Here is a 27,383-nt window from a genome sequence, read left to right as displayed (position 1 = left end):
GGCTAAATCTAAATGGACCCCGGTGTCTCCGGCACCGTCTTCGAACGGACGTGCCTCTTCCGCGAATGAGCCGGCTGACCGACATACGTCCGGGAACGACCGCGTTTCGCTCTCCCGATACGAGAAATAGAGACTACTACGTTTAACGTAGACTCGTCGCGTGTCGACAGAGAGAATCGATGCCCTCGCGCACCTGTCCCTCCAACGTTCTCCCAATTTTGTCCCCTTCGACGCGCAGAAAAGTATCCCATTTTTTCGAAACGCTTTAACGAGCCCGATACCCACCTCGGATCCAACGCAAATTAAAGTGATTACGTTTTTTCATTAGGTTCTCGCGGGACCGACAGAGTCGAAGGTACCTCGAGCGCGATACACGAGGTTGCCACTAATCATTCGATGACAATCTCGCTCGTGACAGCGATCGCGTACATCGTCCGCGAAGCGAGCATCCGGAGATCCGTGCAAGGTTAATATGAATCCCTGGACGATCTGTCGCGACGACAGCGTCCAATCTTTTTCGCGTGAAAACAGCTCCGACACGCGACAGCGTCGCGTCTTCGAGAGACAAGCCAGGGAACGCAGACGCGGCACGAGTTGAGCGACTGGTCCCTGGTCGAGGCAATTTAACCGAACCCGCTCGTGTGGTACAAGCATACGCGAGGCTCGTGTATTACGCGTACACCGCGCTGCGAGGCTTGTACCAAGTGTTACTGACGCCGCTACGCCAACAAACTGCCACTAAATCACCTTTGGCAGCTCGTGAACCCGTTCGTCTCGTCGTGGGCAGGTGCCGCGTTCGTGAGAGGTTCGAGAGCGACGAGATACGCTCCGTGAAAATATCGTATCGAGTTTAGAAGCAGAACTTCCTGGTTAAGATTCGAGTTTATCGTTGCCGTGTTACTCGAGCGAGTTAGTGTCTGAACCGAAAAGAAGTGGTGCTCGCGGCTACGCGGAGACAGGCAACCCGCGCGATTTCTCCTACTGTGAATTATGTCTGCGTACGTGCGAACGATCGCGGGTAATACGCGCGTGTATCGGTTAGAAACCGCTAAAGAGGACCGTTTAATTTCACCGGCGCAGCGTGGACTGGCTCGATCGATTTCCATAGGTCTCTCGCGTCGAACAGCAGCGAGCGTGTATCTGCGATCGGATTTCTGTTTTCCTCCGTCGCTTCGAGCGGAATTCGTTTGTCGAATCAAAGAAGGCGCGGAGATCGCGCGCTTCGATATCGTTGAGGGGGGATTTTTGAACAGCGTCGATCGACGGCTGATTAGAGAAGGACGAGGGGATACGAAGAGCGCGAGGAGGCGATCGACAATCAACGGCGGCGTTAAGGAAATGGCGTCTTTCCGATAATTGGCGGCGATCGTGCGAGCGTCGAAAATTGATACACGGGTCTGGTGTCGCGCGAGTATCGTCTGGAACCGGGCGATTATCGATGAAACGATGCGCGCGCCAGCCGGATCTCTCTCGGGCAAATTGGTTCGCGTGTTTTCTGCGAGAGCCCGCGCGATTTATAGCTTCATCGTGCCCCGGTATCGTAAATCCGCCGCCTGTACGTAGCCGCGCGCAGGCTTTTCCTCGCCGCCACGGACGTAACGCGGGCGCGCGAGCGCGAGCGCGCGGGCGCGCGCGCACAGGCGACCGTTTTCGAGATTATGCAAATCGTCCCCCGCTAACCCGGCCGCCAAAGATTATAATAATTTTTCAGCTGTCATGTTTCGTTTGTAATGATCACGATTTCCCGGCCGATAGCGGCCGGCTCGCCTCGGCGAACGTGTTACACGAACCTCGATCGTTGCCAGTTAAACAGTTCGTTACGTACCACGCAGCCCGGCACGCAGACCAGGCTCTCGTTTAGGCACGCCTGCTCGTTCGCTTATTAAAACTCGAGAGGAGAGCACCGCGGGGTCGAGAAGCCGATAAACGCGCGCGGACAAATCAGCGAGGATCCCTTCGCGATACGTTCGCGTTCCACCCCTCGACGATCGTCCCGCGAAATTATCCAGGCTTTACGCGCGTAATTTCTAACCGCGCGAGGGTAGCAGGGCAGAGTATTATCGTCGAATTGAAAAACGAGGAACGCGCGTACCGCGGGATCGGTTTATCCGATCGTCGTTATTGAATCGGTCCATTAGAACCGTGTCCAACCCCCGCGCTCGAAGCAACCCTTGGAGGTCGCGCGTCGTCCCACCCCCGTTCTCGCCGGCGGAGAGATCGCTGCAACAGACTGTGACATATTAGGCTTACCCCCCGAGGACATCATCCCTGTATAAGAGGCGTATAAAGAGGGTGACTCCGATCTCTCGGATTTATTGTTTCGCGATTTAGCGGGCGACCGAGCCGTGGGAGCAGCTAGCCTGCGGTCGCTCTCCATCCGCCACCCCCTGTGCTACTACCATTCCGTCGTCCCCCTCTCCACGAGCTCGTAAATAAATTATCGTCCGTGTACGAAAACGGACCGAGACGCGGAGTGTATGCGTGGCGGACGGTAGGCCCGAGATCGTTAGAGGGGAGGCTCGGATCGCGCGGCTCACGGGAGAACCGCGACGATCCAGTTTCTTAAAGAGAAAGGCGTTGCTCCGCGGCAAGATTTATGACCATCTTTATTCCCATGAAACTCGGAAACCGAGTTCCCCTCCATAAAAATTCATGGCCAATGTAACAGCCTGCTCCTCGGCTCGAGCGTATCCGCAGAGTCGTGTCCTTCGAACGTGCCCAGCCGCGTTATCATTCGACGCGAGGAGGGACAAGCTTAACGTCTGCCGTCCAGTCTCGCGGTGAATCGCGATCGCTCGTCACGCGACGCCGTCGCGAAGGCTAATTCATCCCCGTGGCGAGGAAGAAGGTTCGCGCGCGATAGCGATACGGGCGTAGGCACCGAAATGCAAATTATCCGCTCGCAAGGACGCCTCGCGCGGGGCGAGCGAAACGCGGCGAACCGATCTCGCGGAGAGACCGTTCGCCATTCCGGTTTCGCCTCGACCGCTCGACTACCGCGCTTTGTTCTTACGTAATCGCGATCGTTGGCTCGATACGTCGGTGGAAATCCGTCGCCGTGCAGGAGAACGGGCGCCATTCGAAAATCGAGCAAATCGATCATTCCGCGAGATGTTGTGAGAAGTAGATACTTTTTCGAGCGACGATGGGGGGAGAGAGAGTGTGTGTGTGCGTGAAACTGGTCCGTCGAAACGACACAGGACAGAGTGCGAGTATATGCGTGTCAAATGTGGATATTTATACGGAATCTTGTGTAACGTTTTCAACCAGTTCCCGAGACAACTGGTCGTATCGATTCTGCGGCATTCCTTGGTAAACTCCCGCAATTATCCCGGGCATCGCTTAAAACTCGCCGGTGGTTCCTCTTTCGTTCGTTCGCGGGGAACACGCAACCGAGGCGTCCGAGTCGGGCGTTGTGCATCTGGTAAAGGGAAAATCGCGGCCCTCTTTCTCGTGCAGGGCATACCGGAAGTTTTTACGGGCCTTGGATAGGGTCGTTGCTCTGTACGCGTCGTGAGAGATAATCTCGGTTCCGAGCCGCGCTGCCTCGTGTCTCCGTTTCCAACGAATCAAATTAAAGCTACGGTTAATTATTCCCATCGCGACTTTTATGGCGGATAAATTGTGCGCGGCGGACTAAAAAAGAGAGAACGAAAAAAAAAGAACGGAAAAAAAGATACGAAGAAAACATTATTTTTGCTAGTTTCCTGTCGGATCTCGCGGGATCGTCGTCATTATCTGGCGTCTCGTTACTTTATCGAGGAAGAATCGTTTTTATTCTCTACACAGTTCGAGGACGTTGTTCACTTAGCAAATTACGCGATAATCGTTGCCCGTATAGCTCCCTCCGATTGTACTGGTGAACGACGTTAGGCGAACCCCTGGATCTATACGGTGTAAAAAAAAAAAAAAAAAAAGAGAAAAGAAAATTCGCGCCCGTTGGGAGGACGTTATAAACGCGGAGTCGATAAATCGTTGAGCTCGGCGGGCCGCTGAGGCAACGTTTGGTATTTTGGTTCCGACTCCGCGGGGGGTTTCGCACCCCTGCGGCGAATCCCCGTTGTTGCCGCACGCTTCTTTACCCCGGTCGATCGCCGTGATCCGATCGAGTCCGAAGGTGTTGGGAGCGCGAGATGGAAGGACGGACGGCGTTCGCGTCTCGTTGACGCGCGTAAGATAATCGGATGGGACGGTGATCGAAAGGAGGTAGAAAAAGGATCGAGGGGGAGGGAAAATTCGTAGGATATCCCCCCTCGTCTGTGCTCGCTGGTAATGACGGTAAGCGCAGGAACCGATTCGAGCGTGCAATTTCGCCGCGCGGAAAAATGTTGCATTGTGTTTAGCGGAGGAAAGTAGTCGGGTTAATAGAATCGAGTCGTTAATAATCGTCTTCCACTTTGCTCGAGTGGCGCACGTTACGGCCCCGAGGTGTTGACCAGCCCGAGTATTGTTCGTCTTTTCCCATGATGGTCCGGTGAATGACGCTGGCTGCGATGATACGTCACGATAATGGCCGGTAATTCGACGTACCATCTCGGGGCTCGTGCGCTCGCTCTACGAGGAATATTGTTTACAACAACGAGGAGTGCAACGAGGAGAAAGAGAGAGAGAGAGAGAGAGAGAGAGCTCTTGCCTTTTCAATTATCGGACCTTCCAGCGATACGATGATGGCCCGGTAGAAGACGCATACGGACGAGGAGTGGTTGCACGCGGCTGGTAAACCCACACGCACCGTTCGATCTCTGACAAATTGCAGCCCCGTCACGCCGTACGACACGAGATGATTTCTCTCTCTCTCTCTCTCTCTCTCTCTCTCTCTTTCTCGTATTTAGAACGTTCTCCTTCGCGGGAGGGCACGGATAAGGCAGCAGGCGTACCTTAGAGGTAACCAAGTTTCCCGTGCATTCTTAATCGGCCGTTCGGTACTGGGGTGAGGGGAAACGTTCAAATACCAGCCGGAATTCCACGTTTTGTATTTGATGAATAATTCCGTAGACGCCGGTGGTACGCTGCCGGGGGAATAATGACCGATAATTCGAGGTACCGAGTCTCTCGCGCGGGCAATAGGAACGCGGCGGTGTACGCGAGCCGAGCCGAGGGGGCGGCTAGGGTTTTCAATTATCGAACCTTCCACGATAACGATGCCGGCGAACTTGCGTACGTGCATTTCGCCGCGAGTACACCACCCCTAACCGGCGCTACGAAATTGCATCTTTGACCGTTTAATGAAACCGAGCGAGCACCGTAATGAATATCTTAAGCTTTCCGTTCCTTTCGCAATTGCCCCCTACCCGCTGCTTTTCCCTCTCGCGGAAAACGCCGTTCGCTTTGATTCGTCCGAACTCGCTTTCGAGCAGTGCCAAGGAGGTTCCAGAGATAAGTGTTCGCCAGCGAGGGAAGCGCAAAGGGAAGTGAATGAGAGAGGAAAAAAGAAAGAAGGAGAACATATACGAGCTCGTCTGAAATTTGACGAAAGACCGTCGCACGAGGCAACCTTCATCGGGCATGAAATTGATCGATCATACGCGAAAACGGTTTTTCAAGACGCGCGCGTCGAGCAGGAACAGCGGCCATGTTGTCACCCCGGCCATCTGCCACTCTCGGACCCTATATTTTCAACGAAACGCGTCCTACGAACGAGTTTTCGAAAGGGTGTTTACGCGTCGGGACTTACGATGTACTCGACGAAAATAATTCATTAGGCGCCTGCGTGGCCGACTGCAGTGGGCGTGACGGTGATCGGAAGGGATTTTGTCATCGAGCAATGGAGAACGAGCCTTCCTCAAACCCTGGAAGGGTGGAGACATCGTCTTCGCGCGTGTATTATTTATCCGTCGAGGCTGCCAGCGTTCGAGCTCGCACGAACGATGTTACGCAAAAAAAAAGAAGAAAAAAAAGACGGAGGAGATTCCGTGGCACGGGAAACTCTGAGAGCGAACAAATTAGGGTGACATCCGCGTTGCGTCCGGTGCTCCAGGTAAATCCTCTCGAGGGTCGCATAAAAAGGCCGCGCGGCGCGCTTTCAGCGTGACGAAGGACGCATTTCTGCGAGGAACGGTGCGGCGCTGCGCCCGTTCGCAGTCCATTGTCGTCGTTGAAAATGTCAACGGGGCGCAGCTTAAAAGGACACTTTTACCCTACGAGTCGGATTATCGGATTACCACTGTGGAAGTGAAGTGGAGCGAGATCTCGAGGATCTTTCAACGGGACGACAACGCATTTCTGATGCTTTTCCACGAGCTAATCACCGATTGCGCCAATTTCCTTCCGCTTTACTTCGTTCTTTCGTACGGATGTTAGAAAAGCGACGCTACTAAAGCGTTCGCGAATCAAAACGACATAAAACTACACGCGGTCGAGGATTATAGGAGGTTAAAAACTCGTGAACATTTACACAGACTGAAATACCGCGTTCGCGTTGGAAGCGACGGGGCGCGATGAATTTCGTCTATGAATTAGTGACGAGCACTCGGACAATATTCCGTGGGTTCGCGATCAATGTAACGCGTATTAAGGTAAAGTCTATCGATCCAGAAACGTACGACTCAGTCACGGCTCGGATTACTTATAGTTGAGCATACTTGTCAGTAAAAAACTTCCATCGGTACCTGATTAATTAATCGGCGCAAAATCCGCCCTACTGGAAGAAGCGAAGTGTTTCTCGAAGCGAATCGAAAGTTGTGTCAACAGAGAGTAGTAAGTAGCGAACAGTTGAGTGTTGGGACAGAAACTGAGCGAAAGATATCGCCAGGACGATGAGCAAGATATATATATATATAATAAAAGAAAAAAAAAAGTTCTTAGCAAGCTTGTACGTTCGAGTTCGCTAGGATCGAGTGACGACAGGAAGTAGATATCGCGTTACCATCCCACGCATCCTGTCAAGTGGATCCTCCCGTGCACAAAGAGGAGCAGACAAATAATTGGCTCCTTGGGTGCACAGGTAAAGTCCAGTCCCTTTGATCCCTGAGAACCTTGCGCAACGACTATTATACCAAGGATACTCGATACATTAGGATCGGGTGGTTCAATGACGCGAGCGAAATAAAAGGGACCAGCGAGAATAAACTGTTCGCAACATTATATCGTCGTCCGTGCAGAGAGACGGAAGGGTCTGTGTGCTCGATCGACAAAAAATCACTGCCGATACCTGTGAGACGGAGTCGAAAGCGATTTCCACTCCGAAAGCGACGGATCGCGAAACGCTCGACGAGACGCGAGCGAAACAGGAAGAGCCGGCAGGCGGCGGAGACGCGCGAACAGACTTTCCATCGAGATTAATTTTCGGCAGGACGCACGGACGCGGGGAACTTTTCTGCTGACTTAATTAATACTCGTACGCGTCTCTTTTTCGATGCCAAGGATTTAATTACTTTTTTACGTCGACTCGTAAATCATCTCGGCGAGGCCACGCCGGCAACGAGTCCTTCTTGCCGAGTCATAAAACAAAAAGTTCCAAAGACCGTGGGCGCGAGAGAAGCGGACGGGGACCAACACGTGTCGTGCCTTGGCGGAGGCCACAAAAGCTAGCCGTGGCGCGTTACATCGTCGAGGACGGTCCCTCGCTACGAGGACCGGGGCTTCTGTCAAAACAGGATAGATCATCCGGGATGATCCGTCGAATTACAGAGACGGCGGAAGCTGATAATGCTTCGGCTCAGGTAGTCCTCGAGGGTCCTCGCACACCTCGGACAATGTCAACGGTGGCGAGAGGGGTTGCTAGCCGCGTCGAAACGACAATGCGGAATGCGGAAACGGGGTCCGCATCTGCGCGACCAACGCGCGTTCCTCGTCTCTTCCGTCGTCGATCGTTTCGACGAAAGAGGAGAGAACGAATGCCTGAACATCGAAAACCACGCGCGATCGTCTCCAGCAGAGAATTTTCCGTGAGAATCGCGCACAGCGGTTAATTTGGCAATAATCGATCGACAAGATCTACGATTTTATCGCGCAGCCTGTCGAAGGCTCTCCTCCCGACGAAGGTGACAAGAGGAACAGTAGCACCTGATCCAGGAGATCGACGATATTCGTGGTCTACCTGGACGGATTAAGATCCCTATCTGGAAGGAGGCTGGGTAATCGACCTTGCCTCGGGGAGATCAGAGGTTGACAGCTACCCTTGCCTCCGACGGCGGGCCTAGGCTTTAAAGGGCACGATCGCGGAACAAATCCGGCCATTAGTTAACTTCTAATCCGACGCTTTTATTCCCACCAGTCGAAATAGAGACCGCGCTAATCTCTGGCTATTAAAACTGGGATCGAAACAGCTTGGAGACTCACCACATGCCCGTGTACCGGAGATTTGGCGATCGACTGTAGCTGCGGGTAAAGTTGACCAGCCGCAGCCGGAGTCATGTCGGTGAGCATCTCGCCGATGCGTCTCTTCGGTCACGAATCCCGAGGAATCACGATCCGTGCGTGCCGCGGTGCCCTCGACGCGTCACGGCCGGGATCGATCAAGTCTCTCTCTCCCTCTCTCTCTCTCTCTCCCTCTCTCTTTGTCCCGTGCACACTTCACTTGCGTTCACCAGCGGGTTACTCGTAAAACTCTCGGATAATAATCGTTCGTCGTGATCGTAGGTGGTGAAGAAAGAAATACGTGGTGCGACTCGACGGCCGTCGGCTCGTGTAAAAAAGCGAGTGCCGCTCGGGAACGTTGCGGTGCGTCGGGGAAACCGGTTAACGTGGTTCCCGTTCTTCGCCCCGTGACAGACTGCCGGCAATCCGATCGGCTTTGCCCCGACCAGACAGGGGAATGGTAGTAGGGAAGCGAGCAGGACTTCGGCCCCCGGGCAAAAAAGGGGCAGAGCCTGTTGGGCGGAACCAAGGGAGAACCAGTTGCCGCCCCTGACCGCCTCCGTGCCGTGCCCGTTTCCTCTTTACTTTATTTATCCCCACTAGCTTTCCCTCCCACTCTCTGCCTCTCTTTCTCTCTCTCTCTCTCTCTCTCACGCGAAACCCTCTTATTCTATATCCTCCTTCCTTTCCTTCTACCGTCGTTCCATCTTGCTCTCGCCACCACCGCCGCCGCCGCCGCTGCCGACGCGGACCGGCAACCCTCCCCTTGATAATTTAACCGTGAAATGCGCGCGCACAGCGCCGCCGCGAAGAGGAGGCACGCGTACGACGACTTTGGTGGTGCCCTCTCGACGCTTCGCCTCTCCATCCACCGGCGGACCTTCCACGTTTTGTCCTTCCTCTCCCGCCTGGCTCGAACCGGAGGCTTACGTGACCCAAAGTTGTCGCATTAACTTCAGCCCCGTTGTTTGACGTAACGGTATGCACGCCGCTGGTATTTAAATACCGACATGCCACTATCCGATACCGACGAAACGAGCAAAGTTCATCGACCATCGGCCGCGTAATTGATATACAAATCGAATCCGCGCGTACCCCGGATCCCTCGATCCATCGGGGACTCGAGTACACCCTCGTTCGACCTCCCGCGTTCGTTTCACGTTCAACGATCGACAGGAGGAATTAAAAACCCGCTACCTTTCGCGTCTCGAGCGTGCGACTTCGCTCGCGGTCAGCAGGAGAATATGAACGTCCGGTTCGAGCACTGCCGCGTCCTATTCCACTTTGCTCGCGAGCACCGATTTCGCTTCTTACCGCGTGAAATAAATCATCGTTTAATCTACCACGACATTTGCAACGTCGGGCAACGTTGGATCCGAAGCATTATGATGTTGTACGAGCTGGATCGCAAGAAGACCGCGCGGCTATACCGTCTTACAACCGTCTAATGTGATTTTAATCGAGGAGTTTGAATTTCAAATGCTATCGACTCGACCGTACCGAGCCGCCTACCTCACGGACGCCCGTACCGAGCGAAATTTCAGCAAACGCGTAGGTCTATTACGACCGCCGTATCTCACTGGCGTACTCAATCACCTTTTTTTTTTTTAACCAACCGGTCGGCTCGTTATGCAGAACGCAGATTGATACGATACAGGGCCTGGATGCGCCGTGTGTCTAGGGTTAAGCGTCCGCGCCAGTGGACCCGGCTTAGAAACAAACGCGTCGAGGTCGCATTAGGTCCTAATTTTCCATAATGGAAGAAGATCGAGGCGCCACCGCGGCGAGGCGACCGTCTAATCGCGGCCCATTCATAACCCGCTTCTACGTCGCTGGTCGCTGGAACGGGTAGGCCGTCTCCTCGAGTCGTGCTCGAGATTTCCACGGTCAATTTGCGCGTTACGTCTCATCAGCCGCGTCGATTTTGTTAACGTTCGAACATTTTCGTTCGAGACGCGAACGTTTCGACGATCCACGGGGCCCGCGTCTTTCGCGCGTCGATTACACACGAGCCACGAGGAGGCGAGCAGTCGCTTGGCGCGAGGCTGACTGAGATCGATACGGGTCCTAATCGACGGACAAATATTTCGCGGAACAGCGAGGCATTTATCGGCGGCCATCCCCTCCGCGACTCCTCGTGGGGACGATGATGCGTAGATCGCGTGCGATCGAGCCACAAAAGGTGCGATTCCACCCGACCTCGAGCTCCGAGGATAACGGCGACTGTTATGAGAAGTGAGAAAAGGGATGTTTCACAATGGTACCGGAATGGAGCGGGATCGGGCGTTGACGTCCTTTCAAAGAGCAAACGGCATTGGATCGTGTAAATGAGGGGTGCGAGGATCTCATCGTGGGGTGTCGGTACTGTTTTCTCTGCCGGTTGATCGATGCCAACTCCCCCCTATTCCCCCGCCCTCTTCGTTCGAACATCGACGTTTTTTTTTTTTAGATTTTCTGGATAAAAACGAGCCTTGTTATTTATTAGCGAGCGAACAACACGAGTCGAATCACGCACGACGGACGATCGTGCGAGGAAGAGAGGGACTCCGTGCATCGGACGAGGCGAGCGAGAGAGCGAGAGAGGACGAGACAGGGGGAGAGAAGCGAAGAGGCGGGACGGGGAAAAGTTGATCAACGATCGACGATTGATTTTCTCGGCAACGATCGAGCGATATCGAGGCAACGAAATGACGGATCGCTGATTGGCAGAGACGAGGTGAACGGGGTTGAAAGGGAAATGGGGCCCACGGGCCTGACGGGGGCGGATAATGACAGGGCGGCCTCGCGATGCTAAGATGGTCCGCGTTGGGACCAGCTCAGCTTTTGCCTCTTATACGGCCATGTGGCCATCGGGAGATGCTGATGGACTAATAATTACCAAGGAACCAGCTTCGCATATAGCGGCTGGGACCGTCGAAAATGAAGATTCACCAAGACCAGACCGGGGACCGTAGCGCCTCGGCCAAGCGTCGTTGTGTAAGCAACGGGGCACACCAGTCGGCTGCCCGGCAAGGTGTTCCCAGTTTAATAACTGCTACGACCCGGTATCTGTTTGGTCTATCGCTAGCGGATTTGATGAGACGGAACGGCCGTTACGTTTCGCGCGAACGATTTATTCCGTTCGACGGGACGGGACAGTCGTTGAAGAACCGCGCGGTAATCACAAGTTGCCAAGTGGTCGCGACGTGTCTCTGGAAATATTCAACGCGCCGGTTGAAACGCGCGATAGCGCGCGTGGCTATAGCTGGCGGAACGAGAGCGTGGTTAAAAAGCAGTATTTTAACACCAGCGTCCGCGGTGTCAACTGGTTCGAATGCTCGTCCCATAAATCAAACACTCGCGTGAAGTACGAGTAATGGAGGAGAGCTGATAACGTGCAAACATTCTTCGAACGTTACAAGCTTGGCGATCCTCTCTGGCTCGTTGCACGCGATCCTCGTTGCGCGCTCTCGCCTCTCGACGCGTTCGACGCTTTCGACGAACCGCGACCGGGGGCAAGCAAATCGCTTCGTTATCGCGGATCGTCCGTTCCGGTGTCCTCGATAAGGTTCATCGTTCGAGTTTATTCTCGACGCGCGGGAATATATGCCGCGCGTGGTCCCGCGGTCGCTCGCGGTGTTCCCAATTGTCGGAAAGAATTATAGCGATACAGCTGGGGCACGGTCAAATAAATATTACCCGGGCTCGGTTCGAGTCGCGGCGATTCGTCTCCTAGGAACGGACGCCGCTGGGAAAGAAGGAGGCGCTCCGAGCATCTCTTTGAGGCTTTTAAGGTCGAGCAGCACGTTTCGCCGTGAAACAAGGCGAGGAGAAACTTGTCTAGGACTGATTTACGGACTCGCTGCCCGGGCCGTGGCTGGCGTACACAACTCGCGGTTCCGTCTACATCGTGGTCCGGAATAGAGAGACGCTCTCGACTAAATTTATGGGGTGTTCCACGGGGGGGAGGAGAGACGGCGATCCTCCGTAATTCACGCGCGGCTCGGTTTTCTGTCGGCGCGCAATCCGCAAACAGAGAAGAGAGAACTGCCGTCTCTTTCGACGCAACAAACGGAGAGCGTTGTCACGCTACGGTCTACGAAACCGATACGGTAATAAACGTCCGCGAGCGAGCGACAGATCGAGATCTCGAGTGGTCGGGTAAATATCGTAACCGAGCGTCTAATTCCAAGACGACGAGGGAGAGACGAGAGACAATAATAATTATACACCGTTCCCAAGAATGGTATTGTAACTGCGTATAACGATCTGTGCGACGCACCGTGCCCGAGACAAGTGGAGATACGGTTCGTGCGAGACGGACCGTCCGTCGAATCCGTCGAAAATAAACGGCGACGGTCGTTTAAAAGCGCGGGGTGGCGCGCGCGGTTTACTTCCGGGACAGGCGGCTCTCCCGCGAACAAAAGGAACGAAGCGAGCGTGAAGAATTAGCGCAAAAAGGGGGAAACAATTAGCCTGACGAAGGACCGCCGACAAATTCGCGCGCATGTTCGCTGGAAGTTGAGATTGCAAAATGACGTGCAAACTGAGGGACGCCCTCGTCCGCCCCCTGGCAATACGGTAATCACTATAATTACGTATCGAGCCCTTATATTAATATCCCCCAGCTACGTCGCTCTTTCTCGCTCCTCGCGCCGCTCCGTCTTGGCCTCTCGTGAAAGTCGACGTTTTTTCCGCAACCTTTCACGCGAGCCGATCGACTCCGATTTATTATTGCCGTGAAACGTCATTTCGCGCGCGTTAATGAGCGCTTCGGAGCGCACGTATCGGGTCGCGCGAGGCGCGAACGCGCTCCGCACGATCGCCTCTACCTCCGCCGTCCGAACGCACACGGACGGACCCCAAATCCGCTACGCGGCGGATCGAACCTTTGTCAAATTCGATTGCGAGATACGATTGGCAATCGTGCAAATTCAATTCCGAACGAGAGCTGATGAATTGGCAACGCGTTAAGGAGAATCGGGGGTGCGCGGGCCTCGCATTGGCCTCTTTCGCCACCGGGAGATGAACAATTAACAGGAGGGTGTTCCTGGACCGCCCAGGATGTCGTCGCAGAAGGGAGCAGATGCTGTTGATAGATTCTGTCAAATATCGTTGCCAGTCCAACAGGACGGTTCGATGCGCTTACGATCTCGCGGGAAACACTCTATGATTATCGAGAAATTTTACCTCCAAGTACTCCGTATCCGTGGAATGTTGGGGTTGCTGGCCAGCCGTCGGCGGTATGGTCATCACGTTTTGCGGATGAGCCGGATGCGGATATTGATACGCGCAGTTCATGTTTGCGGGCACGTTCGATCTACGTCTCGACGAGGGCGAATGTTCGTGGGCGAACGCGAAATAGTTGCGCACTGCGAGTTACACCGGGCTGTCGTCCCTCTTAATCCATCGGCGGTGTCGCGAGGACGCGACATTTAGAACGTGGAGCGCGAGGATGAAGAACGGGCATGGTCGAAAAGAGGCGAGGTGGTGGCTTCCGTTCTAGATCGTAGGAGGAAGAGCGGCAGCGGCGGCGGCATCGAGGGAATCTGGTGTCGGCGGCGTGTCGATCGTGCGGCAGCGGCGCTCCTCGGCATCGGTAGTCCGTTCGAAGGTTGCTGCGCCGCGTAGCCCCTCGTATATCCTGGGTAATCACAGTAATTTCTGTAGCTGTTCGCCACAGGAGGCAGATCGGCGGAGGTCGGTCGAGGACGCAGGACTTCTCTCGGCCGTGTGCTCGAGGAGCGTGGTCGCGCGTCCGTCGCGACGCGGAAGGAGGGTTACAATTAGACGAAGGGACTGGAGGTGCAGCTCGCGGCGTGCAACAATTATAACTGAGCTTTTTCGTCCCCCACGTAGGAGAGGAGTCGGAGTCTACGGAGGCGGATCCTTCTTTTCTCTTTCTCTGTTTACCGTTCCTTTCCCTTCCCGGGGTCTTCTTCTCTGCCGGCACGATTCGTCTTTTAGCACATAGGTGTCCGGATACGCGAGTGCGTGCGTCGACCGCCAGTGGCCGGGCCGCGTCCCGCAGGAACTCCACAAGTGTGTGTATCCATCCTGGAAGGTGTTACTGTGGTGGGGCAGAACCAGCGACCGCCCTCGCAACGGTCCTCCTCGTACAACCTCGCGATTGTCTAATGCTCGTGGCAACCCTAACGAACCCTCGCTGCCGTCCCCCACCTCCCCCACCGCCCTTCCTTCCCCCTCGACGCCTTTCCCTCTTTTTCTCTCCCTGTCTGTCTTGTCCTCCCTCCATCGCGCCGCAGACCACACTCCCGACCAATTAAAACGCGCTGCGATCACGTGGTTCACCGCCGCGACCGCCGCTTTATCTTCTTCTTCTTCTTCGTCTTCTTCGTCTTCTTCCTCTTCCTCCTCTTCGTCCTCTGCTTCCTCTGTTTCTTACTCCTTCGGTTTCAGCTTCTTCGACTCGTTTCTACCGCTCGCCTTTTTCTCTCTCCTCTCCGATTTACGCTTTTACCTCGTTGTTGCCGTTCACCGCCACCCTCGTCCGCCCTTTTTGCCGATACCTTTCCTCTTCTTCTTCTTCTTCTTCTTGTTGCCGTTACTCGACTCGCGCCGATATACACGTTTGGGGTCACGCGTGTGGGAGGCGAATGGGCAGATAACGACGACGACGACGACGACTAGGTCCCAGACATTAGTATATCGTTACGGGGAGCGCAGCCGGGGAACAGGTTTTTCGATTTTACGGAGCGAATGGTAATCTTCCAGGGACGAGGACGACGGTACGCAGCAACGACGGGGTTGCCCGTTTTATCCAGCAAATTCCTCGCGCGCTCGCGCGTTAATGGAATTCCTTGAATAGGCCGGCGCGGCTGAAAGTAATTGCGGCAATCTCGTTAATGAGGTATCGTCTGTTTAAGGGTAGGAAGCACGCGTTAAGCGTATCCTGTTCGCGGGGCACGATTACTCACTGGCCGAAAGCTGGCAATTAAAATTCAATTATCGAGTCGGTCGGCCGCGTTTGTCGCCGCGTGTGTCGACCGCGGCGGTTAATCCAATTTGATGCGTTTAGAAAATGGCCGGTTATCGGTTGTACAAGTCAAACAACCGGCGCCCCCCCCCCCCCTCCCCCGATAAGTCCGGCCCCCGTTGAGTTATTGGTTCGATTAAAAACCAGGTGAGAAAGGTTTTGGGGGAGGGAGAGAACGTAGCTACGCGGGCACGTACGCGAGATTAATGCGATAAAGTAACTCGCAGCGTTAGCGTAATAGCAGGATAGTTGCGCCTCTATCTATCCGTAACGCTTGTAACTTACGTACGCCGCGTCGATGCGCGCCGCTTTTTCAACGTTCGATCCGCGCTGGCCTACCCAGTACATTTAAAACGATCGTAGCCCGGGGGATCTCCGAGTCTATTATCGTACACGCTAATGATATCGCGTACTCGCCAACGATTTATCGTCGTCCCATGAACGCGCTCGTTCCGCCCCCCCCCCCCTCCCTCCCGTACTCGACTTATTTTTACGTAATCCAATTAAGTTCCTTTCTATCCTTCGATCTCGTTCACGATGCCCGCTCGATGCCTCCTCAATGCCACTCCGCGTCTCTCACGACGCGAGAAAACACTCTCCGCGAGGGACACGCTCGAGGAATGCCGATTGATAGTTCGCTGGATAGGTCTACGACGACTATACGTGTATTATTATAATGCGACATTTAGCCTGCGATCCTCGACTCGACTTTCTACTCGCGGCTGGTACCCACACTCGATCGATCGTTCGCGATTATCCGGCTCGATCGAGCATTCCTCTTTCTCTGCCCCCGGAGAACTCGACCGTATTCCCCGTTTCGGCGCGAATTACCCGGGCTCGGTTTAAACAGACGACGAGAGGAGCTGAATGAACGAGACGAGGAGCAAGAAGAGAACGCTTGGGTGAACGGATGATTGCCGGTGAATGGATTCGTATTCTCCCTCGGACGCATAATGCCAAAGTGCTTCTTGCTCCTTCCTCGAGGTCCGCGTCTCCCTTCGCCCGTGTAACTCGATACAGTGGGAACCGCGTGTGATCTCCATTCACCACTCAGCAGAATGTTGAGGAAGGACCCAAAGGATTGCTTCGCTGACACCGAGGCTACCCTGCCGACAAAGTCTTCCGTCTCCCCGAGCGGGATAGTTCAAGGCGATCGTCGGACTTTTATTTTGCGCCCACCCTGCGCACGATCTGCCACCCTCACGTTCCTTTTCAGAGCCACCGGGACGTCGCAAAGTATACCACCGACGCCCCTCGTTCCTCGAGTAATTCTATATTTCCGCATCGGAGACATTCGCGGCTCAGCAGCGGGAGGAAACGATCGAATGAAAGCGTTTTCAATGTTCTAAACCCGGTTAAACCCGATTAACCGATGAGTTACGTCGGTCTAATTAAGGGTGCGATCGATCGAGAGAGGGTTCGCGTGAAGCTTGCTCGACTCGAGCCCCTTGGTCGATCTATCGAGGATCCAGCGCCAGGTGGCGCCGACGAGCTTTTTCCGAAACGGAGTAAAACGCCGATCGCGTTAAGGGATGATGAATGAGGGATCGCGGAGGGCACGAGGTAGACGGGAAGAGGAGGCGTATCGGCGCTGTAACGCGCATGGGATGCACGATGAAAAATTGTGCCGGTGGAGACTCGTGCGTTCCTCTCGGATATGAAACTGCCAGACGGATGGACAGACGGACGGACGAAACGAACGGATGGCCGTTCTTTTCGAGCGCGAGCGGGCCAGCGCTCTGTTATTATGTCTTTCTCCCTTTCTCGTCTCTCTTCTCTTTTCTTCGAGTTCTCTCGGAGGGAAGCGAATCCGGGCGGCGGCGTTCGGGACCGTGCGCGTTACCGACGAGAGAAAGAATAATAGCCTCCCCCTACGGTGGCCGCGGCCTACAATTAAAACTCTCGCGCGCGTTCTCAAGGGCGGGAATGGCTTTCGTTGCTGCGCGCCGGTTAATCGACTCGCTGAGTGTCCAACTCTCGTGGACCAAACTCTCTCCCCTTTCGCCTCGCTCCGTCCTGTGGCGCACCCTGCGAGATCTCCCCGAGGAGATCCGCCGATTTTATTCGATCCACGCGTAAGCGAACCGGCCCCGGCGAAATTTACGCGTAACCGTGCTTCCGGGACGCGTCGAGCCCCTTCATCTCGCCGCCCGGAAGGGGAAACATTCGTTTTGCCGGGAAGCTTGGAAAAAAAGCCGGAGACAGGGGGAGAGTACGAGTGGTCGCTGGCGAACGTAGAACGTGGCGTCGTTCGTAAAAAGGACGCAATGGTCGCGACGCACGGGGCCGCGTTCCAATTAATTCGTTCGCGGCGGGCGAAAGAGTTGCTCGGTTCTTATCTAGAGGGATCGCGAATAATCCGGCATGCCCCGGCATGCGTGGCTCGCGGTGAGAAATGAAGGTGATCAGTTGCTGTCGGGTTAATAATATAAATTAGCGGGCACATCGGAAATAGGCATGGTTCGCGGTCGAATGGCAACGATCAAGGAAGACGGAAAGGAACGAGGAAGGGAAAAAAAGGTAAAAAAAAAAAAAAAAAAACGAAGGAAAAGAAGGAGAAAGAGAGGAGGACGAGTACATGGCACGGTGGCAGTTGCTCCGGTGGTTCGGGTCCGCATTACGGGTTACGCGGGCGGGGTAATCACGATGATTCCAACTTCGGGGTCGGTCATCATCTCGTCACCGCGTCACCCGCGGCCAAAAAACCCGTGGCACGCACGTCCTTAACCCTGTGCACGTTCCCTGGGCATCGACAGCTTCGCCGCCATCGACAACACCGGACGGAAACCACGGGAGAGCCAGGACGCGGCCCCGGATACTTTATGGACTTATCAATCATTTGGTAGCCCCGTGCAGAGAGCTGACCGGTGCCCTATGTTTCTTGCCGATTTGTAGCCTGTTATTAGGGAGGATTGAAAGATTCCGGGGTCAGTGGGAAATCAAGACCCATTTACACGATTTTACTGTCCCGCCACTCCTCTTTATTTTCTCCGGCGAAATTGCCGCAGAAATATCATTGCAACGGGCTCGTTTCTCCGTTGGTTCAAGGCCGTGCACCAAAATGGCGCGGGCTCTCCGACGTTCGTACAGCGATGAGACTCGCGAGAAGATGGGCCGAGGCTCCAGGAAAGGTGATGCACGCTTCGCGGTAGGAAGACTCGCGAGGCGAGTGGGGCATCGCGAGGCGATACGTACACGTAGACGTAAAGTAAAATGGTGGCTGGTCAGCAGTGAGCACGATTACGCGTGTTCGACCGAGCGGTCGCGTCGAGAGGTCCAGCGTGGAAGGGAAAAGTTGGATTCCCATTCTCGCGGTAATTGTCGCGAGTCTGGCCCCGCGTTAGAAGAAAGAATCGCGCGGGTTTTCGGGTTGCACCCGGCCAAAACGCAGCTACGTGTGCTTGCGTATGAATGTACTCGCATTTTGACCGGGCGTGTAGGGGGCCAGGGACGGCCGCGGCGGGGCCCCGAACCCGGTAATTAAATAGCTGAACCCTGCAATTAGGGCCACTAAATCGTGGCGGACCCTGGACCTGGCCAGCGAAGGGCCCGCCAGACACAAAAAACAACGTCGGAACGTTGCTTAAGCCAGCGCGAGCGAACCTTGCACACGGATGTACCAACCAAGACGTCGACGTCGCGGGGGTGGCGTGGTAATATGTGGGAACCTAATCGAGGAAAAAAATGCCCTTCTGCCTAGACGCTGTCTACAGCCATCTACCCTGCCGGTTTATCTCGTTCGCACGGTCCCTCGATCTCGCCGATGCGTACGTTCGACGCGAAAAACCACGCTCGAACGCTCGTGTAAGAGATCTCAGTGTCGCGTAAATCAAGCGAGAGCGAAATTCGTGTTCGTTTATTTAGAATCTCCTGTTCCCATCGAGTAGCGCGATTACTTAAGCTGTACTGTGGAACAGAAACGAAGATAATAGTAACAAACTGTCTTCCTTCCTGTTACAGAACGAGGCTCGGTTCGAGCGTCGAGCCACGGCGCGTTAGCACCGTGAGCGCATCGTGATTTCCGTGTATGCAAAATCGAGCGTGCACACGCACCGACTCTCGCGGCGTTAGATGGATGACCGAGCATCACGCTCCCCGTCGTATTAAAATATCAGAGAGGGAGAGAGAGAGAGAGAGGGAGGAGAGTCACCCCCGTCCCACGTCCCGAGGTTTACCCTACGTTCGCTGCCGCTGCCTCGTTGGCATTAAATCAACCACCCACCAGCCCTCGGGTTATCTTCCAAGCCTATCTGTGGACCGGCTAAGATATCGCCAAGCCTCCCCGGTTTCGACCGGGTCCCTCTCTCTCTCTCTCTCTCTCTTTCTCTCTGCATTTGTAGTAAATCTACGGGGGCTCTCCCCCTTTCGCGATAGCGCCGTGGAGAAAAAACTGGAACCGAGAAATCTGTTCCGAGCTGGCACAGTTGCCGCCTCGGCACGTCCTGTCGGGGACGCGATTCGCGTTGACAAGATCGAGAGAGGAGGGATGAATTCCGTCGATCAAGGTTCCCGATGAAATATAGATTAGCAGGTGTAGCAGGGGATTCATTTTGAAGAGATCGGCAGGCGCGTCCCGCATCCCGAATCGAGCAGACAATTTAATTTTCTAATTATCGTGACGCTCGACCGATCGGGAAGGTACGGCATCGTTATCTCGATGTAACATCTACGCGCGTATAAAGGCTAATGGATCCACCGTGATCCGTCCCGGGTCTCGGGACTCAATCTCGACTAATATCCGTGGCTAGGCGGCTGGGTGTAGTACGGGGCTACACGGACGGCCGCTCGCAAAGTAAACGCGAATCAACAGCCGGAGACGACGAGACCGGTGTGGAACGAGGGTGAGTCGAAGGATGGCTGCGTACTGCACTGCGGTAAATTAATTGATTACTGCACGTAACCGCGTACAACCGTTCTTGCCAAGGACTCCTCCTTGGAGCGCGGCTGTGTACGGAGAAGGGTGGAGAAGAGATACGAAGAGTAGTGGAGTGACTTTCGACGCAGGGGTTGCAATTACTTCCGCTGTCTCTTCGCGAGCGTTTTCCTTTCAAGTAGCCTCGCGGTGCGCAACGGCGCGAAGTTACAAGGACGAGGAGAGCGGCCCCTCGAACAGGTCACGCGAACAGGAAGACGGCACGTTGTATCGCGTAGTCACCGAGACGAAAGGAACAAGCGATCGCCCGCTGAGAAGGCGCACGCTGCGAAAGATCACCTCCCGGGCGAACACACCTTCGCGGTATTGTTGGACCGCGGGTGGTTTCGATCTTTACAAATAGGTTGCTAATGCAACAGGATGTACGAGAACATTGTAGGCGCTAAGTGGAAACCGAGAACCGGCGGTGTTCCTGGGTCGACGGGGTGACGTCGGTCGACTCGCACCTCTCGAGACGGTAACGTCGATAGCATCTGGAATCCTAATTCGATTAACGAACGCGTCCAAGTCGCGGCGTACTTTCGATCTCGAGCGAGCGATACACCTCGCGCCGCTGCCGCCGTCGTCGCCGTCGTCGCGGCCTCTGTTCAACGCGGACGTGGACCGCGCGGCGATTACACGCGGCGAGGATCGAGTACGCAGCCGTTTAAAGTGGCATGGTAACTCTCTTTGCGACCGCAATCACGGGCTCTAAGTAGCGAAGGGAAGACAGGACGAAGCTTACGGAGGGCTGTTACGGTAGTTGCCGGTACGTGTCGGCTCGCGTCGGACTTGGTGCAGCGCGCACTGGGTCCCGACCAGGCTTGCCAGCGGTTAGGCCGCGGTTACCGCGTGGTTATCAAGTTAACCTTTTACCTCGAAGCCGCGCGCGGCTCGATGAGGTTTGCGGCCGGCCGAGAGGAACGTCGGAACGGAAGGAGAAAGAACGACCGAGGTGTGAAACCGCTCCAAAGCAAAGAGGGAAGAAATTGCAACCGATTATCCTCCCGGTAAACGTGGCCGGTACGCGATCGTCCCCCGTTTCGTCTCCGCTCCGGTAGACCTTCGATAACGATTCGTCCAAGGTCCCTGCACCCTCCACTTTTTTTTCTCCGCGAACCTGCCTCCCTCTGCTCCGTTTCTGACGATTTCTCGCGGGTACGCGAACACCACGCTCGCGTAATGGACGCCAATAACGACGGGCAACAGGTACCTCGCGGAAACGGGTGCGAAAGAAGGACTGACAGGGGCGAGGAAAATAGGACGCAAACGCGGTATGTATATATAGATATATATATGGATATATACTTGAATCATTATCCGTTTCGTAATTCATAACGCGTCATTAGTCATGTTATTATAGTATTTACTCGCGACCCAATAGCGGGTGTCCCGGGCGTAACTCGTTATTACATCGTGGCGCGCGGCGGTAATTACCGAGTTCCACGTGGAAAGGGAAACTTCGAACTATGGTACCGTGCGCATGTAGGCGCGAACTGGCGAACGCCACTGTACGGCACACGGCTCCGCTCCGCTCCTATTAAACATCATCGCTCGTGCCAAGAGCCGGACGATTATTCAGCGTGCTCCACGGTCTCCACGGCGGCTCCGATTTCATCCGTTCGCCACTTCGTCCACTTCGCGCTCGCTTCCGAAATAGAAAGGTGTCGTCGAGCTCGCGCGTGCCCATATTCGCGATCGCGTCCGCGCGCGAACTCGACGCGAGACACGGACGCGAAATAACGAGAAAGAAGCGGAGAAAAGGGGGTTCGCGAGACGAGCGCGATGAACGATACCAGGCCAATAGGCAAGGGGCAACGCTGGCGTTTCGGTACACACGCCGCGCGGAGACGAGGAGTTATGGCCGCATTCGTCTCCATTATCCGGTGAATCATTGAGGGAACGACCTAACCTCGACGTTCGAGCTTTAACAGCACCAATTCTTGTACGTCGATATCCTTTGCCGGGCTCAGACTCGAATACCAACGCTCCTTCGTTCGGGACGGTTATACGAGCAACCCGCATTATTGTTTGCATAAACGCGATCCGTAAATCTCCCCTCGTTCGCCGATCCGCGATCCCTTCCTCGCATGTCCGACGCTGTACAGGTAAATGCGCGTACGACACACGCGCGCGCCGGATATTTCATGCCGATTTCCACGAAACCACCTGCCGTCGGTTACGGATTACCGTATTTCGCGAATGCGCGGGGATACGTCCTTAGCTTAACGCGTTCTTTGCGAGCGAGGTAAAAGGAGGCGAGGTAAGAGGAAGAGAAAAAAAAAGAGAAAAGAACGGTCGAGCCGTTTCCTCGGGAATCGAAAAAAGGAGCGCGAGATCCGGCGTGGGTAAACGGTGGATCGGACAAGTAGTAACGTCGTTCGACGAGCCCCGTAATAACTCTCATAATTCTTAGCCCCTCTGCCCTTCCACCTCGTGGTGGTTTTCACTCGTTCCTTTGCCTCGCCGCGAAACACTTTATCGATTTAACATCTCGCTACATTCCACGGCCGTGGCCCCGAATGAATTATCGGCCGCGTATAAAATGCTTTATTTGTCATCTCGATAATAACCAGGGGTTCGGCTGGCGAGGCCGGGTAACGTGATCCAAGATCGTACTACCTTTCGCCAGACTATCAGGGCCCGTTTAACAATGCGCATACGAATACTCGCGATTTAAATTCATTCGCGATCGCGTCGCGAGATTTATCACGGCTCGTTGCTGGATTTCGCGCCGTCGCGAGCGTTCGCGAACTTTTTCTACACCCGCTCGAAATAGACCCGCGATAGCCTTATCAGAACGATATCGCGAAACGCGAACCTCCACGGGGATCGAGAGATGCTCTTAACATTATTTTACGAGTTATCGAGGACGCGTCAACGTGAAATTGCACATTGTGTATCGCCGCGGTCGAGCGGATACTCCGCGTAGATATGCGTCACGCGTCGATAATCGATCGTTCTTGGGCACGGAGAAGAGAGAGGGAGAGAGAGGGGGGAAGAAAAAAAAAGATCCGATCGAGAGCAAGACGGAGCAACCGATTGGCCGCGTCATTTTGTATCATTTTCCCGCCACACGCGGTCCCATGATAAATCATCCACTTCGCTAGCCAGGGTGGTACACGTTTTGTCCCGGAGGCCTCGGCGGCGTTCCTGCACGATCGCCGTTCACGGCCCGTCAATAGATTCGCTGCTGGTAATTCGAGGATAAATTTCCCTCGTTGTGGCCGAGCGCGTTATTTCGCATCGTGAATTTCAACGAGCACACGCGTGCATGCGATTCTATCGGCTGGTTATTAACATCCGCGGTAGGTATACATATCCCCGATAGCGTTTCGATTCCTTTGTACGGAGCGATGGAGAACCCGTACGATTGCTATCCTTTTTCTTTTCTCTTCTCTATCGCGCGCTAGTTTTTCCCGATCGATCAAATCGCTCGCCGCCTGGACGTTCCGCGGAAAATTTGATAAATATCGTATCTAAATTAATCAGTCGACAGCCGGCAGTTTTTTCTGACGACAGAACCATTGACAAGATCTAATTAATTTCATAATTCTCGATCCGCCTTGATATATTACGATTTATTACCTGATCGTTTAACCCGTATCTCGTCGATCGATCGAGATAAGCGATCTGTAAACGGTTCAGAAGGCACAGCTTCTCGCGTCGTTTTCGGAAAATCGGGAAACGATTCGAGTAGAGAGAGAGAGAGAGAGAGAGAGAGGGTGACGGAGCCGGACGTCTGTTAATCTCAATGATGCACGCGCGCAGCGGATGCTCGAGCTCGTAAATCGGTACCCCACGCGCAACATCATCCCCTTTCTTCTTTCGTTCCCCCTAGGCTCTCGTCGAACGTCCGCCGGGTCGTTCACGGTCACCGAGAATACCACCGACGACGAGGCGAACGCCGGGCACGCCGTTTTCTCGACACGAGCCAGGAAAGGTCCAAGCCGCATACATAATTTATACAATTAGCCGAGGTGTCTGCCGTGTCCGACGGGAATATGAAGCCTGCGTCGGCTGACACGGCGATAGGAACGCGAATACCGTGTCGTTCGACGACCAAGCGGAGGTCGCTTTCGTTTATCGCCGACTCTACCACTGATCGCTTTCCTTTTTTCTCTGTTCAGCATCGCTCGCTTCCAAGCGGAGAAATGCCAACGGGGCGAACGACTCGCGCTAGATCGCAGGAAGCGTTTCGTCCGCAACGAGACGCGGCGCAAAAATCGGCTGTACATTACCGGGGTTAAAGATCCAGGTAGAGACAATGGAGAAAGGTGCGGAAGATTGGTGATCTCTCGCAACACCTTGCGCGTACACGCTTCGTCCGTTGGTTTCCCGGTACGGAGGAAGATCTCGCGCCTCCGCGGCGGGAGAAAGAGCGCGGATCGCGGGGGAGGGGGATGGTTGCGACGGGAAAAAAGAGGAAAGAAAATAACCAACGGATGTCCGTAGCGCGATCATATGATCGGGATTTTATGGTCGGTGAGTAACAGCGTAATTATGCGCAATGGTACGAAGTGGAGAAGTCGGTTATCGGACGTATCTTGATCGTGTTCGTTATAACATTGTGGGAAATTGAGGCCGGCGTGTAATAAATATTGATGTTTGCTCTCATTACAGAATTTATACTGTGTGCCCTGTTAATTATCCTGTCGATCGCGGTACGCGCGCGATAATTATCGTGTTAGACGCCGAGTGTACCGTGCGCGGGCAGGGATGAACGATATTTCAGCTGTTTGGAGATTTCGAACGAATCGTCGGGCGGTTAGCCTCGTTCGTCGAAAGAGCAGTGAAAAGGAAAGGCGATCCGCGATACGTGAATTCTGTGGCTGGTGTTAAATCGACGTGGAACGACAAGTTAACTCGATTCGACGCGCAGAGCGCGCTTACGCGCGCGGCTAGGGGAAAAGAGGCACGCATCCTTGGACGGACTATTGGAAACGTTTTATACGAGTGGAAAATTTACGACGCGGGGCAAGGAAAAGCGAAAGTAGAGACGACGCGCTGTAGGGTAACCGAGGATGTCGAGACGGGTAAAAGATATATCGATGCATAAACATCGACATCGACGCGCAATTGACGGTGCGCGTGGGCGATTTCGCGGGGTTTTCCTCGATAGACTCGCGCGTATGTAGGTGGATCGGATTTTATCTAGCGTCCGCGACGCTGGAACGCACCTCGATGTCGGTGAACGAGTCGTAACCGCCGCCGCCGCCGTCGCAGCATAGCGCCAGGCTGGACCAGGGCACTCTCCTCGGTACGAGCGGTCGACCGGCTGCCCTGTAATCGCGTTTCGCGCACTGCAATAATTATTGGCTACGCTCTGTCATCAGCGGCGACATCTATATACGTATGTACGTAGAGAGGCACGGTGTCCCGACGCGCGACGTGGCAAGGAAAAGGGGGCCAACGGAAATAACTCGCGCGTCGAACGTGGGGGTAGGCGCAAGGGTGTTCCCGTGGAACGGGCCGCAGAGAAAGCGGGTTCATCAGCAGCGTATTGTGCGACGGTTTTATAATCAGCACGGTGTCTCGTTACGAGCGCGTTTCGATCGACGACGGTCAGGGCAGAGAAGAGAGGGTGAAGGGTGAAAAAATTGCGTGGCATCGTGCCAATCGAACCTCTCGAAAGCTGTAAACGAGGACGGTAACGAGGCGACCTTAACGAACCGGCGAGCGATTTTCGTCCGCGTACGCGCGTTCGCACCGTCGACGACTATTAGAAGAATTAATAGACACGAGCGCGAGGTTAAGTGGCCGGCGAGGCGTCTCGAAAGTGGCAAACTCTGCCGGGTGTCGTATTATGGTCGGTGATTTAGTCGACGCGTTAGCAGCTGGTAATATCTCCGCGACGGGACTCGCGTATCTTACCGTCATCTTTACATCTCGCGTATTTCCATACAAGAGTGCCGGCATTTGAATATCCCCTCCCGCGGCCCTGCAGCCCTACGCGTCCTTCTTCTTGCTCGAAACCAGACGGGCCTGCACGCCCGAGCGAATTACATAGCCGACATCGGAGCGTGGCGATCTGATATCTCTTCGACCGATGTAACGCTGCTGCGTGAGCCACAATGACTGGCGAAAATATAACAATTTTGACAGCGCGTCTAATTAACGTGCCATCGAGTCTCCCACTGTCGGACACCCTCTATTGTTTCCTCGATCCTCGATCGGCCTATTTATAAATACCTCCAGAAGAGAGAGAGAGAGAGAGAAGGAGAGAGAGAGGCCCTCTCTCTGGTTGATACGCAGCGATCGGGGAACACTGAAAATCGTCTGTGTCACGGGACTGCCAGCAAACGTTCGACGACAGGAACGTTTCCGATCGACCGACCGCTTTTCTATGGGAACGATCGCGTCACGGGATTATGGATAGCCCACGGTGGTCGTGGGCAAAAGCCCCGGGGCTATCGTACACCAATTGAAATCGCGTTATTTCCAGTAGAAACGTTCCGAGGCGCGAGAATAATCGGTCGATCGAGAGGCGATTTTTTACGCGAGAACGATTTATTGGAACGATGACGTACGCGTCGAGTTATTAGAGCAGGATATTGCATCTGATTAAACGATAAATTATCAGAGACGCGAGGGTTTTCCTTTCTTCTTTTTTATACGATAATTTTCATTATCGTCCAGTAACAAACTTGGTGTCAGTGGGGAGGTTCGTTTCCTCTCCGACCTACTCGGTTCCTGACTAATTACCGGCCACGGAAATGAGAAAAGGGAATTCGTCGAATCGCCCATTTCTCCCTCGTTCTTCTTTAAACCGCCGTTCGCCGATTTATCCGGCAATGCCCGCGCGTAGCAATTTCGTTTACACGAGGCAGCGCGAGTTAAATAGAAACGTCGGTTCTTGTTCCAAGAAAGCGGCGGATCCGGTACAAATGGCAACAAAGTGCGCGATCGTTATTAATCGTCGGCGATCGTAACGAATAACAAATGCGATTTTTCAAGAAATTCCTACCCCCCTCCACCCTCCCCTGCCTCTCACGTCCCGATGATTGATTCCAGTAAGCGAACTGTACCGACGTTCTCTTCGTTTTTCACCCGTTCCCCCGTTCCTCTTCCTTCACCGAGCGAGGCGACCGAGGCAAAGCCGGAGATGGACCGGTCGAGATAACGCCGTGAGGCCGGTAACTGCGGTAATTGTCGGTGATTAGAGGAATCATAATTACCGGTCCACGTATAACGTTA

The 27,383-nt window shown here is 54.4% G+C and overlaps 1 protein-coding gene across 5 annotated transcripts in view; it reads right to left on the bottom strand.

Moving 5' to 3' along the window:
- The window catches only part of Sp1 (transcription factor Sp8), a 67,171-nt gene that overhangs the window by 9,154 nt on the left and 30,634 nt on the right, over positions 1-27,383 (bottom strand). The window contains exon 1 of one of the 5 annotated variants that reach the window (XM_076909334.1): positions 13,468-13,578. The exons of 3 other annotated variants lie outside the window; for them this stretch is intronic. In XM_076909334.1, coding sequence (XP_076765449.1) covers positions 13,468-13,578 — 111 coding nt within the window. Of the gene's footprint in view, positions 1-8,280; positions 8,464-13,467; positions 13,579-27,383 lie in introns of those variants that run through there. One more of the 5 variants, XM_076909335.1, reaches the window with a different exon arrangement.

The sequence above is a fragment of the Xylocopa sonorina genome, chromosome 1 (genome assembly GCF_050948175.1).
Source record: "Xylocopa sonorina isolate GNS202 chromosome 1, iyXylSono1_principal, whole genome shotgun sequence".
In the NCBI taxonomy this organism is placed as follows: Eukaryota; Metazoa; Arthropoda; class Insecta; order Hymenoptera; family Apidae; genus Xylocopa; species Xylocopa sonorina.
The sequence above is the reverse complement of the archived record's forward strand: the minus strand, read 5'-3'. Positions and strand labels throughout refer to the sequence as shown.